The following is a 12,778-nucleotide window of genomic DNA, read 5'->3' as shown; positions in this document are numbered from 1 at the left end:
CACAAGTTAATGCTTTTGCTGAAAGTTTCCTCAGTGTAGTATTTAGCAAAGATGTGCATATGAGTAAAGCTTTAATTAAACATAAGTAGGGTCCTACCCAGAAATTGCTGCTAGTTTTTGATGAGCCTGATAGGCCATCTCACATCCTTGGGTTCGAGTTTTGTGCATTTCCGCATGAAGAGATGGACAGGTGACTGAGACATCCCCAATGGAAATGACCAGCTCCCGGTATACAGCCACCTGGGTATTGAACTCCTGGACAAGCTAAAAACCAAAGAGGATTTACTTACACGAGACATTTAACTACACTGAAAAAACAATAAAGTTTTTTAAAAAAATGCCCAATCTAGGACTTGTTCCTGCTTCTCCAAATTTTCTGGCGTACAGGATCAAGTGCCTAAGATTTAGAAAATGACTAGGGCCTCCATGCCAGCTGCCTCTTCTGTGAGCTATAAATGTTCAGTTGCAGAAAAGTAGCATTTCTGCTTTCAGTCTCTGAAAGTGTTTGAGTTATTAGTCATAAATATTAAACAGTCAAAACCCCCAGCTGTTTACTAGTAGAATAAGGTTACTTTTGCTATCATAGAAGTGGGTGAAAAGCTGGACATGAGCCACCAATGTGCACTCACAGTCCAGAAGGCCAACTGTATCCTGGGCTGCATCAAAAGATGTGTGGCCAGCAGGTCGAGGGAGGTGATTCTGCCCCTCTATTCCACTCTGCTGAGACTCCACCTGGAGTACTGTGTTCAGCTCTGGAGCACTGCGTCCAGCTCTGGAGCACTGCGTCCAGCTCTGGAGCCCTTCAGCACAGGAGATACGTGGACCTGTTGGAGCAGGTCCAGAGGAGACCACAAAAATGATCCGAGGGCTGGAATACCTCTTCTATGAGGAAAGGCTGAGAGAGTTGGGGTTGTTCAGCCTGGAGAAGAGAAGGCTGCGGGGAGACCTTATTGTGGCCTTTCAGTACTTAAAGGGAGCCTATAGGAAAGATGGGGACAATCTTTTTAGCAAGGCCTGTTGTGACGGGACAAGGGGTAATGTTTTCAAACTAAGGGAGGGTAGATTTAGACTGGATATAATGAAGAAATTTTTTACCATGAGGGTGGTGAGGCACTGGAACAGGTTGCTCAGAGAGGTGGTAGATGCCCCATCCCTAGAAACGTTCAAGTTCAGGTTGGACAGGGCTCTGAGCTACCTGATCTAGTTGAAGATGTCCCTGCTCATTGCAGGGGGAGTTGGAGTAGATGGCCTTTAAAGGTCCCTTCCAACCCAAACTATTCTATGAGTCTGTGAAATGATTGCCTTTGCTCCTCCTGCTTCCTGATTAACAGCACATTTAGGGATTGTAATGTAGCATTTGCTTTTACACTGGAGTTTTTTCTAATTTATTTTGTAATTATTTCTGTTCTGTCACTGGCCTATAACCCAACTTTCAGACTTAAAACTGGTCAGAAGCTATTAGCTGAGAAGATGTACCAGATAGGCACTTTCCAGTTAGGATTCTAGAAAGCACTGTTTCCAATGTGGAGGGAAAAAAAGCCCAAAGAAGTAAATAAACACTTCAACCTTTTCACAGAAATCTAATATCCAGCATACACACATGGATGCTATTGGATAAATGGGTAACCTTTATAGTGATGGAAAGATCATTATTGTTTAGTTCCGCTGATCACCTATGTGGGATTATATTTTAAGGAAACAAAGCATTTGCTGTCTTTTGAAAGAAAGCACATCAGACCATTTGCTCCACATGGTGGCAAGGGTGGAAGGCAGGGAGCAATAGAAGACAATATTTATTTATTGCTGCTTTGCTAATTTGACCTCAATTTCAAAACTACATAAAACCGGACAAGAGTAACTGCTCATAATTCTGCAGCCATTATTACCACCAGTTCAGCATATCCCAACATACAAGCATGCTAAAAATCTGGATCTGGCACCTGGATTCTATCAGATCTACCAAATTTTAAAGTCAAGCCCTCAAATTCTCATGCTCATGGCTCTTCATGCATCCCACTCTAATTACTCTGTATAACTGAGAATAGTATTGGGACTCATTTTTTAGCCATGCTTTCCTAAATCTCATTGTAAGAGTAGAAAATAGGGTTCTCTGCTTCTGGAGCAGCAAAACAATTCCAATGCATTCTGATACATCTGAAAAAAAATACCCCCAAAACCCAAAACACAAAACAAGCACACACCAAACAAAGTCCCAGGCATAATACTTGTACTCTGCTAAACCTGGCTTCAACTCTCTCATTCTGTAGAGCAGAAAGCAATGGAGAAAAAAAATTGTACTACGTTGTGTTATAGTGTAATTATTCTGCATTAAGAAAGAGAGAAAAGTGTCTCATCCTGCAACTGGTAAGTGGTTGCGCCAGACACATTTTTCCAGTTCTCACCTGATATTCCCTGTCTAAACACAGGACACATTTAGCCACCTCAGCATTGCCAAGGAAAACAAAACCATACTGATGTTGCAGCATCAAGACAGAGAAGAGGAAAAAAACTATTGGTTTTATCTCCTGAATCTTACCGCATCTTGACAACCCACCTGTAAATCATATTTTATTTCTAATCAGTGAATTCTACCAGATAAACAGTGAAGAAACAAAGCTAGCACTTCTGTTTAACTAACCAAATTATGCTGTCGGGAATGAGAAAAAAGGCAGGACCCAATAGGATCCACTTGTTGGGTATATTTATAGAGCTACTGTGGCAGCTTTTGTTCCTTGGTGCAATGGGATTTGCTCTTGATTTTGAAGTATCAGAGTGGGTAACTGCCAGCACAGTTTGCAATATTAGAGGAAAAAAAATGTCCAGAATCCAGCAGAGCATAAGTAGCAGATGATATATTTCCAATGCTACTGGACAGAGCTGTAGCAAGATCCAGATTTTTCAAGCAAAGTAGCAGCAACTTCATTTGTTTTCTATTTCTGTCATTGGTGAGAGAAGCAATTTTTGGGCCCAATGTCCATCTGACTGTAGCCCAAGGAGCCAGATATGGGGTGTATGGTGTTGGTATGGAGGAAAGTGTCAAGATCCAAACATTTTGAGTGACTGGAGAAAAACGTCATACCATAATGTGACAGTCCAAAAATAACATGGATGCAGGTGCTTGATCTGAGATTTTACAATTGCAGTCTGCTGCTCCAGGGATACTGGAAACAGGTAGCGAGTATGTCAGGGACAGAATTTCAGGGACTCAAATTCTGAATCCTGTTTTAGAAGGATTTTAGGGCAAGAGTGAGGTTGCTGCACACAAAACAGCAAGCACATAGTGCACTGATGCAGTGGAGGCAACTATTTACCTATTCAGGATGCAGTGAGCGCAAGTCTGGGGACAGATTTGGCCGGATCTAGCAGAATGCAACTCCAGCTGCTTGGCAGCGCCTCAAAGGCAGCATGTTGCTGGGGCGAGGGCTCCTGCTCCTGCAGGTCCAGGCGCCCGGCTCTGGCCCCTACCCTACCTGTCCTGCAGCTCCCAGCCGGCTCCCCACACGTCTCGTTTTTCCCTCCACTCTCCCGTGTTTGAACCGCTACCAGTTCACTCACAGCAGCCGCGATCGCTGCCGTGACCAGCGCGGCCCCAGGCGGGCCGAGGCGACGAGCGTCACGGGCCTTCACCCCTCTTCGGGGCGGCGGCGGGGAAAGGCGCTGCCCCGCTACAGGGCAGCAACCCCTGACGGGGACTGCAGTTCTAAAAATAGTGCAACTGCACGTGATGGGAGTAGGCAAGCTGGCAGGAGGAGCGGCACCACCGCCAGCGACAAGAATACTCAGAAAATATAAAATTTAAAGCAAGTCCATTTGTGGTACCTACCATCTTGCAGTCATCCAGGGCTCTCTGGGTCTGGTAGGCGCTCTCGGAGCCGCTGCTCCGGTGTTCACCGTCGTGGCCATGCGGCGAGGTCTTACTGCCCTGGGAGATGGAGGACGCGGAGCGTGGGCGCTTCCTGCACCAGCTCAATGCAGAGCTCATGCACACGCATCCGCCGCGGGGAGCCGCCCGCCGCGGGGGGCCCCGCGGGCGCAGGCAGCGCCTTTCCCCGTCGCCGCCCCGAAGAGGGGTGCAGGCCCGTGACGCTCGTCGCCTCGGCCCGCCCGGGGCCGCGCTGATCACGGCAGCGATCGCGGCTGCTGTGAGTGATAGCCTGGCACCTGCGGGAGAGCCCGGGGAGCGCCCTGCAGCATCGCCTTCGCTACTGCGGGGAGAGGTAGCTGGCACCTTCCCTCCTTCAGCAGCATGTCAGTCCCTGCGGAACCGCCCCGCCGGTGGCATGCTCTACCGTCCTCCTTCTCGCAGCCGGTGGGGGGGGGGGGGGGGGTGAGTGGCCGTGCCCGGCAGAGTAGGGCTCCTATCCAGCGGCCGCAGAAACCTGCCCGACCCTCCCAGCGAGGGAGCCCACCCGCCGCGCCGCTACGCGCTACACCGCGGCGCGTCTCGCTGGAGCGCCCGCCGGGAGCCGCTCGGAGGGGCCGGTGGGGCAGCTGGACCCGACGGGCTGACGCCGTCAACAACGCTCCGCCCCCACAGGGAGCGCGAGCGGCAGTCACTCCCCGGGCCTCACCGCCCTCCGAGCCAGCCAGCGGCGGCGCCGCCTCACCCGGCCGGCCGCCCACCATGGAAGGCGGGTCAGCGCCGGGGCGAAGCGCTCTCCCGGTGCGTGCCCCAGGGAGAAGCCGGGCAGCGCCTTCCCTTCGGGTGGCCGCAGCCTCAGCGGGAACAGTTTTCCTACGGACGTTAGCACATCACCCGTCCAGCTTTTGCCGAAGTTGATACAAAGCTTAATTAGAAAATATCTCTCTATTTAATGAAGACTTGGTTCACTGCTCAGATTAGTTTCCTTTCACTAAAAAACATCTTATTTGGGGGCTCTTATAAAAATGTTTGGAGAGTGTGATGCAACTACACTGTATATTCTATTTGTTCATTGTAGAAAAGATTAAATAATAATAATCGATTGGATAAATTGTTCCTTCTGACCCAGCACAACAGTGCAGTTGCAGTTCAACAGGCTCACAGTCCCTCCAAGCCTTGGGCACCAGCCCCTCTGATGCAGATAGCTGCAGGGCTCTGCCCACACTGTCTCTGCAGCCACCTTCCCCAGGGCCCCTCTGGGACCCCACTGCCCTGTGGCAAGCCACAGGCTGGGCCAGCTTCAGCTCCAGGCCTGGTCCTATTCCTGTCTATATCCAGGTAGCTATGGCTGTTTAGGAGTTTACCTCACTTATGGTATGATTTTATTTCTTTGGGACATTAAATCGAAGTTTTTTATGTTTCAGTAATGTTCTTGATACTGAGGGGATGCCAAACACATCACACACATAAACCCAGTCTTACCAAGGAGCCTGAATATGCCATCAATGGCGCTCTGGCAGGTTGAAGACCTCTTTTCAGGCTTCACTGATCATTACTGTAACACAGACACCCTGGTATCTACCTGACTCTGGACATTGCCTATGTAGTCTACTTTACTTTGAAACTCTTTTTAGAAATTTCCTGCTATCATTCCAGAAATAGAAGCTACTAGATGTCTAATAGTGTTGATGGGTTTGCAGTGTTTGCAAGCACTCTCATCACTTCAGGTAAAACAAAACTGACCTTGCAATTATAATGCTACCTTGTAAACATACTACTAGGTCTTCAGCATCCAGAGCAGCAAGAACTTGCAGTTTTCAAGTGCTATTTTAAGGACACCACATTTTCTTTTCATATTAAACTTAATTCTATTACTCATAGGAAAGAAATGCTTGAATTTGGTGCTGCATGAACACAAGCTTTGAGCCAGGACATCATATTACTTCCATACACACACTCAAACCATTACCTAATGACAATGGAAATATTTGAATACCAGCAAAAAGCAAAATGAATGCATCTTCTCCTCACATCTATATAGAACAAAACATACATATTTGTAAATGGAAAATAAAATGTAGTAGCATGCCACATTAATGATAGTGTTTTAATCATTGATCATGTGTCATTTTAGTCATGTGTCCTAGTCTTCTTTCAGGTCTCTAAGAGCTACTGTAATCAGAGAATTATAGAATAGTTTGAGTTCGAAGGGACATTTAAAAGTCATCTAGTCCAACTCCCCTGCAATGAGAAGGGACATCTTCAACAAGATCAGGGACATCTTCAACAAGATCAGGTTGCCAATACTGAAACTAACAACAATAACAATAAATCTACCAAAGAGTGCAGCATGTTTGCTTGTACATTACCTGTCTTGAATGAAGTTCTGGTCCCTTGAAGTCAATGACAGAAGTCCCACTGACTTTTAAAAAAGGTTAGAATTTAGTTCCTGGTGATAAATCTGCCCTGTATAAAGCTGAGTCAGAGCTGAGTTTTGCCCTTCAGCCAATATTTGGAACAGTTTTGAAGTCCCAGTGACCTATAGCATGTTCACTCCTGATTTTTTTTATTTTCAGTATGTCCACATTTGGAAGTGGATCTGGTGATTCTTTTGGTAATTTATAAGACCTCATGTTTTCTTAATTCTTCGAGCTGACCTCTGAAATGATCATGGAACATGATGAATTAGATGGCATCCCAGGGTTACATTAGAGAAGCAGGAGTGACAGGGAACAAGTCAGTCTGGGATGCAAAAGAAACAATAATTTTTTGTAGGCATCACAGTTCTCGGGCTGAGTGGAAGAGCTCCAGGCTAAGCCACCAAATGCTGTCACGGGGGGCGCTGGGAGCAATAAGACTCATTTTGAAAATATATACCTGTCCTGGGTTTGGCCAGAACAGGGTTAATTTTCACCAGAAGCCAGGAGGGAACACAGCTGGGCGAGCTAACCCAAACTGGCCAACTAAAACAGGGTATTCGATACCATGTGCTGTCATGCTGGGTTCCCGTTGGGGGAGTTGGCCGGGGGGAAGGGAGTCACGACTCGGGAGTGCGCGGGGCACCAGGTGGTGAGAGTTGCTCTGTGCTTTTTGCTGTTTGTTTTGTATATTCTCCTTATCAGTATTCTTGTTGTTACTGTTTGCTTTGTTTGTTGTTCTGTTAAACTGCCCTTATCCCAACCCACGAGTTTTTGCCTTTTTCTTTCCATTCTCCTCCCCACCCCAGTGGGGGGGAGGGCTGATAGAGCAACTGTGTGGCCCTTTGTTGCCGGCCACGGCCAAACCATAACATTAAATTTGGTACCCAAGCGTGGGATGGGGATAAGGGCAGGGCTGAGCAGTGTGTGTTGAAACAACTCTCCTAGAATTTGTTATACGCATTTATTGTGTTAGTTTAATAGTCGCCGGTCAAAATGTTGCTGTCTTTGGTCAAATGGCTGTGGTATGTAAACCCTTACCTGCTGTATGTGTTCACTGCAGTGCTGTTCATTATCTCTGGGAAAAGGATCAGGATTACAATTTTGCTGTACTGTATAACATCGACTTTTGATATGATAACATCACTGTGCACGAAGTTAGGCTTGTATTTGCATGCGGCACTGCGGTCATTTCCATACCTCGGGTGCTATCTCTCGGAATTTATTAATGATCAAACCCGCTCTATAGGGAAAACCGGAGGGAATACTTTCCCCCACTCTTTCACCCCTCCTCTCTCCTTCAGGCTTGTAACAGCTTTTGAGAATTTCAAGTATCTGTGGGATGCTCAGGCCAGCATGTTCCTATTGTTCTTTCTCCTGAATGGGTTTCAGGTCTTGTTTAGGGTTAAACAAGTAGTTAAAAATATCACCCAGAGACCTGCTCCAGGGCTGGATAGCTATGAGTGGCTGGGTGTGTGGAATAGCATGGGCAAATGCCTAGGACAGTGGGCACCCCTCGTGTTTTGGAACTTCATCCCTGAGCAAGTGCAGAATCCTGACAAACTAGTAAAATATTTGGAAGAAGTGTGCTGCCACCCTGGGAATTCCAGGGAGACCCAAATTATTGCAATGTGCTGGGGTCTGGCCCATGCCTACCGAGCCCTGTTCAACACTATTCAATGCTCTAAAGTGAAAGGGGGGGGAACAAAGTGACAGGCACCGCGGTTTCCCCTGCCCCCCCAAACAGCTCTGCAGCCGCTCCAGCTGGCACTGCAGATGCCGCTGGCCCCCCAACCAGTGATGCGGGTGCTGCTGCCGCAACTGCGGCAGCTGCCCCAGCTTCCCCGGTGGACACAGCAGCTGCTACAGCTCTGGCAGCAGGCACCGTGGCTGAGCCTAAAAACCAACCCGTGCCGGTAGCAGTCACTCCTATACAGAAAAAAAAATACGCAAAGAAATCAGTTTGCCTTGTGAGGGATGACAATGAGCCACGACCATCACAAGACCAGGACAAGTAGGCAGAGCCAGAGATCAGCACCTGGTCCCTGTCCCTGAGCGAGCTGCGAGATCTGCAGAAAGATTTCAGCCGCCACCCAGGTGAGCACATTGCCACCTGGCTGCTGCGGTGCTGGGATAACAGGGCTTGGAATTAAAGGGCAGGGAAGCCAAGCAGCTGGGATCCCTGGCCAGGGAAGGGGCCATTGACAAGGCCATTGGGAAAAAGGACCAAGTCCTCAGCCTCCGGAGGAGACCTCTCTCAGGCGTGAGGGAGAGGTACCCCTTCAGTGAGGATTTTGTATGCTATCCTGGCAAGACGACCAATATGGAAAGGGGTATTCAGTACTAGAGGGAATTAGCTGTGCGGGAGTTGGTTTACTATGACACAGATGATGAACAGGTATCCGCAGACCCAGATGAAGTCCAGTGCACACCATCTATGTGGAGGAAGTTTGTACGGAGTGCACCATCCTCATATACCAACTCACTGGCAGTAGTAGACTGGAAAGGTAAAGAGGCACCAAGAGTGGATGAGGTTGTCTGTTTTTAGTATTGTAGTTTGTGTGGGACTCTGAGAAAATGGTAGCAAGCTGAAGGCCAAATTATGTCAACTCTTATCATCAACAGTGTCTGGCTAAACAAAAAGGGGGAGATGTGGGAAACTATATAATCTGAGACAGAACAGCACTGTCTCATGACCCTGAAAGATCAGCGCGTCCTGCGCCTCCCTTCTCTTTTCTCAAGAGATAAGCTGTTTTCACACATCCAGCTGCAAAAGATCCTGGAAAACAGCAACCGTGAACTGGCATTCGCAAAGCCACGAATCCAAAGTTGATTTGTTCTAGTAACTATTGTATTAGTATATAAGGTACTCACTTGAGCAATAAAATTATTCTGATTGAGCACACGATTGGGGTCCGTGAAGTCATTCACCACGAGGTGGCTGTCAGACTCCGGCAATATGAGGAAAGTCTCTCTTCCTCCCTTGTCTCAGCCGTGGAAAAACTGGTCAAGCGACTCGAAGAGAGTAGTTCCTACTCCACATCTGTATGGACCAGCATCTCAGCTATTAGGGGCAGGCGTTCCTCTGCTCAGGAGAGAGGATACAGAGGCTATACACCACGGGGCACCCTGTGGTTCTACCTACATGACCACGGAGAGGACATGAGGAAGTGGGATGGAAAACCTTCCTCAACCCTAGAGGCATGAGTGTGTGAGTTGCAAGGTAAAACAATCACCAAAGGAGATTCTGTTAGGAAAAATGCCGCTCCAGTTTCCAGCAGCCAGCTCTCCAGACCAGGTAGGCAGTTTGATCTTGATTCCAATCCTCTTGAAGGGACCTCCAAGTCATTTTTACAGCAGGTGAGCAGCAAATTCTCTGAGCAGGATTAGAGGGACCCAGCCACCAGCCAGGTGGAGGAAAGGGACAACCGTGTTTATTGGACAGTGTGGATTCGGTGGCCTGGCACATCAGATCCACAAGAGTATAAAGCTCTAGTGGACACTGGTGCACAGTGTACTTTAATGCCATCAGATTTCCAAGGGTCAGAGTCCATTTGCATTTCGGGAGTGACAGGGGGGTCCCAAGAGCTGAGTGTCTTGGAGGCTGAAGTGAGCCTCACTGGGCAGGACTGGCAGAAGCACCCCATTGTAACTGGCCCCGAGGCTCCGTGCATCCTTGGGATAGACTATCTTAGGAGAGGGTATTTCAAGGAACCAAAGAGGGTATCGGTGGGCTTTTGGCATAGCTGCTGTGGAGACGTGTAATCGATGGCCTTGCTGGACTTGTCGAGTGCAAGACAAAAGACAAACGGACTGAGGTTGTCAAGAGCCGAAGAGCTAACGAAGTAAATAACTGGTACTTATCTTATCAGACAAAAGTAAGGGGGGATAGCCCATCACTGTAAACCAAGTGATCTGTGGGGCGCCGCGGAGGCTGCGCAGCCAGAGATTGCTTCAGAGATTGCTTTGGATAAAGCACAGATGGCCCCCAGAATCACATACCAAGATGCCCGCTCCGAAGGCGTGTCACACTGCTGAGTCCTGCTTCTGACGACACGACATTCCATGCCAAGAGCCAATCGATACACGATAATTGACTTAGTCCCACCTCGCAAAAAGATTTCCAAACATATAAAAATTGGCACTTGAAAACTCTCTTTGGGAGGAGGAGCCAAGCGAGAACTTCACCTGATGGACGGGTCGACGGGCCTGAACCTCTCTTCCCCCCCCAAGAAGGGACGTCTTTTTGGTAAGAGTCGCGCCTCTGACTTTGTCAGACGTATCCCCGGGAACACATGGTTAACTAAAGTGCTAAATTATTACTTTGAGCTCAACTTTTGTAGACAGTGAATTTATCAACGGCAATTCCGAATCTGTGATAACTGTCGCTTGAAGAAATTACCTATTGTTTCAACTTTGCGAAACTGTTTCAGTGAAAGTCCTTGGAAGGGCTCTGGCAGGCTAGTTGAATATCAGACTCCCCTTACCCCCCCCTTTAACGCGACAAGACGGAAGAAATTAAACAGCTGTCCATTTTGCCTGGTCTCTCGGAGGATCCTTTCGTTGTGGGGTTGCTGAGGGTTGAAGAACAACAGGTGCCAATCGCGACCACACTGGTGCACTGGTGACAATGTCGCACTAACCGAGACTCCCTTATCCCCATTCATCAGCTGATCCGTCAACCGGAGAGTCAAGGAGTGATCAGTAAAACTCGCTCACCCTTTAATAGTCCCATAAGGCCAGTGAGAAAATCTACTGGAGAGTGGAGACTGACAATAGACTACCGTGGCCTGAATGAAATCACACCACCGCTGAGTGCTGCCGTGCCAGACATGCTAGAACTTTAGTATCAGCTGGAGTCAAAGGCAGCCAAGTGGTACGCTACAATTGACATCACTAATGCATTCTTCTCCATCCCTTTGGCAGCAGAGTGCAGGCCACAGTTTGCTTTCACCTGGAGGGGCGTCCAGTACACCTGGAATCGACTGCCCCAGGGGTGGAAACACAGTCCCACCATTTGCCATGGACTAATCCAGACTGCACTGGAAAAGGGTGAAGCTCCAGAACATCTGCAGTACATCGATGACATCATTGTATGGGGTGACACAGCGGAGGAAGTTTTTGAGAAAGGGGAGAAAATAGTTCAGATCCTTCTGAAAGCCGGTTTCGCCATTAAGCGAAGTAAAGTCAAGGGACCTGCGCAAGAGATCCAGTTTTTGGGAATAAAATGGCAGGATGGGCGCCGTCAAATCCCAATGGATGTCATCAACAAAATAGCAGCTATGTCTCCACCAATGTGGAATTATTAGTAAAATTAAGGTTTTACATCTGATAATTAAGGTTTATATGAAAAACATAGCAGTGTTCACCCATTGAGGAAAAGCATGAAATCAAAAGGAGCTCTGAGGATGGGACGCAGCTGCAGCAGGCATGCGAGGAATCCACTAACACAGCAACTCCCTGCAATGTACCATAGAGGACGGAACGGAGTGGAGACTCCGTGGCCCTGCTGCGTGATGATAAAGCGGGAAGAAATGGTCCTCTAAAACTGATAAGCAGCTCATCTGGCCCCCTGAGCCAACAGGTCTACGAAACCTTGCCAAAGTGCTACCCTCCTGTGAACTTTGCTTGTTTTAATATCATTTTAATACCAAAACACACCTCCATCCCAAAGGCTACCCACCTCCGAGGTGCGACCACCCCTCTTCGATCTGCGCTCTCATTTTTTCGTAAACTAGACCTTTAAACATGAAGCGAGAGAATTTTACACCAATCATGATAAAAGGTATGTATGACTACAGTCACTCAAACTCCACCTTAAAGGTAGAAAGGATATAAAAATAGCCAGGGAAATGGGGGATTTTCGGAGAAGAAGAATATAACATCGTAGATTTTCGGAGAAGAAGATCTTCGGAGGAAAAGAAGATAACACCGTGAGCAAGTCAAGGGAAACTCCACCTCAGACTGCCTCCGACAACCGGGATTGGCCGACGGGATGAGCCTTGCTTCTCCCCTCCTTGGGACACCTTGGGTGAGACTTAAACTAAGCGCTTTTCTCGGGAATAGTTACTCCCTAATGTTTACAGCCAGGCTGTATTATTTATAACCTTTTCACGCGTTTTGTATTTGCATGTGCTTTCTTGCAGATGGTCACTATCACTGGCATTTCAAAAAACCTCTATACCTGTTGCACAATTAAAACTGCACTGTTTAAGTAGCCAGTTGTCACAGTTTCTCACTGAACGCTACACAATGCGGCCGTGCTAGTTCATGAGCATGACTGGACTGAAGGTGCAGACTGCTATTAGTGTATCCAGAATCGTGGTAGTTTAATATACATATTAAACGCAACTGGACTGGTAGTGGCAAATTGGACATCACTCCGAATTTAAACGTAGCCGCACCTAGCCTCTCACTTCGGTGAAGAGCGTTAGAAAGCAAGGGGGTTTATTTTCTGCCATATTAATGTGACAACCAACCAGCAAAAAGGAAGCCCAAG

General features: G+C 47.8%; 1 protein-coding gene across 2 annotated transcripts in view; it reads right to left on the bottom strand.

Moving 5' to 3' along the window:
• Window positions 1-4,288, bottom strand: part of LOC142365685 (regulator of G-protein signaling 7-binding protein-like) — a 53,489-nt gene extending 49,201 nt beyond the window's left edge. The window contains exons 1-3 of one of the 2 annotated variants that reach the window (XM_075446745.1): window positions 4,162-4,288; window positions 3,824-3,922; window positions 98-264 (exon numbers count right to left, since the gene is read on the bottom strand). In XM_075446745.1, the coding sequence (XP_075302860.1) occupies window positions 98-264; window positions 3,824-3,922; window positions 4,162-4,248 (353 nt within the window). In that variant the 5' untranslated portion in view covers window positions 4,249-4,288. Of the gene's footprint in view, window positions 1-97; window positions 265-3,823 lie in introns of both variants that reach the window. The other variant, XR_012766553.1, reaches the window with a different exon arrangement.
• Between the last annotated feature and the right edge of the window lie 8,490 nt (window positions 4,289-12,778).

Source organism: Opisthocomus hoazin, chromosome W (genome assembly GCF_030867145.1).
Source record: "Opisthocomus hoazin isolate bOpiHoa1 chromosome W, bOpiHoa1.hap1, whole genome shotgun sequence".
Classification (NCBI taxonomy): Eukaryota; Metazoa; Chordata; class Aves; order Opisthocomiformes; family Opisthocomidae; genus Opisthocomus; species Opisthocomus hoazin.
Note: the sequence above shows the minus strand (reverse complement) of the source record. Positions and strands in the feature narration are given on the sequence as shown.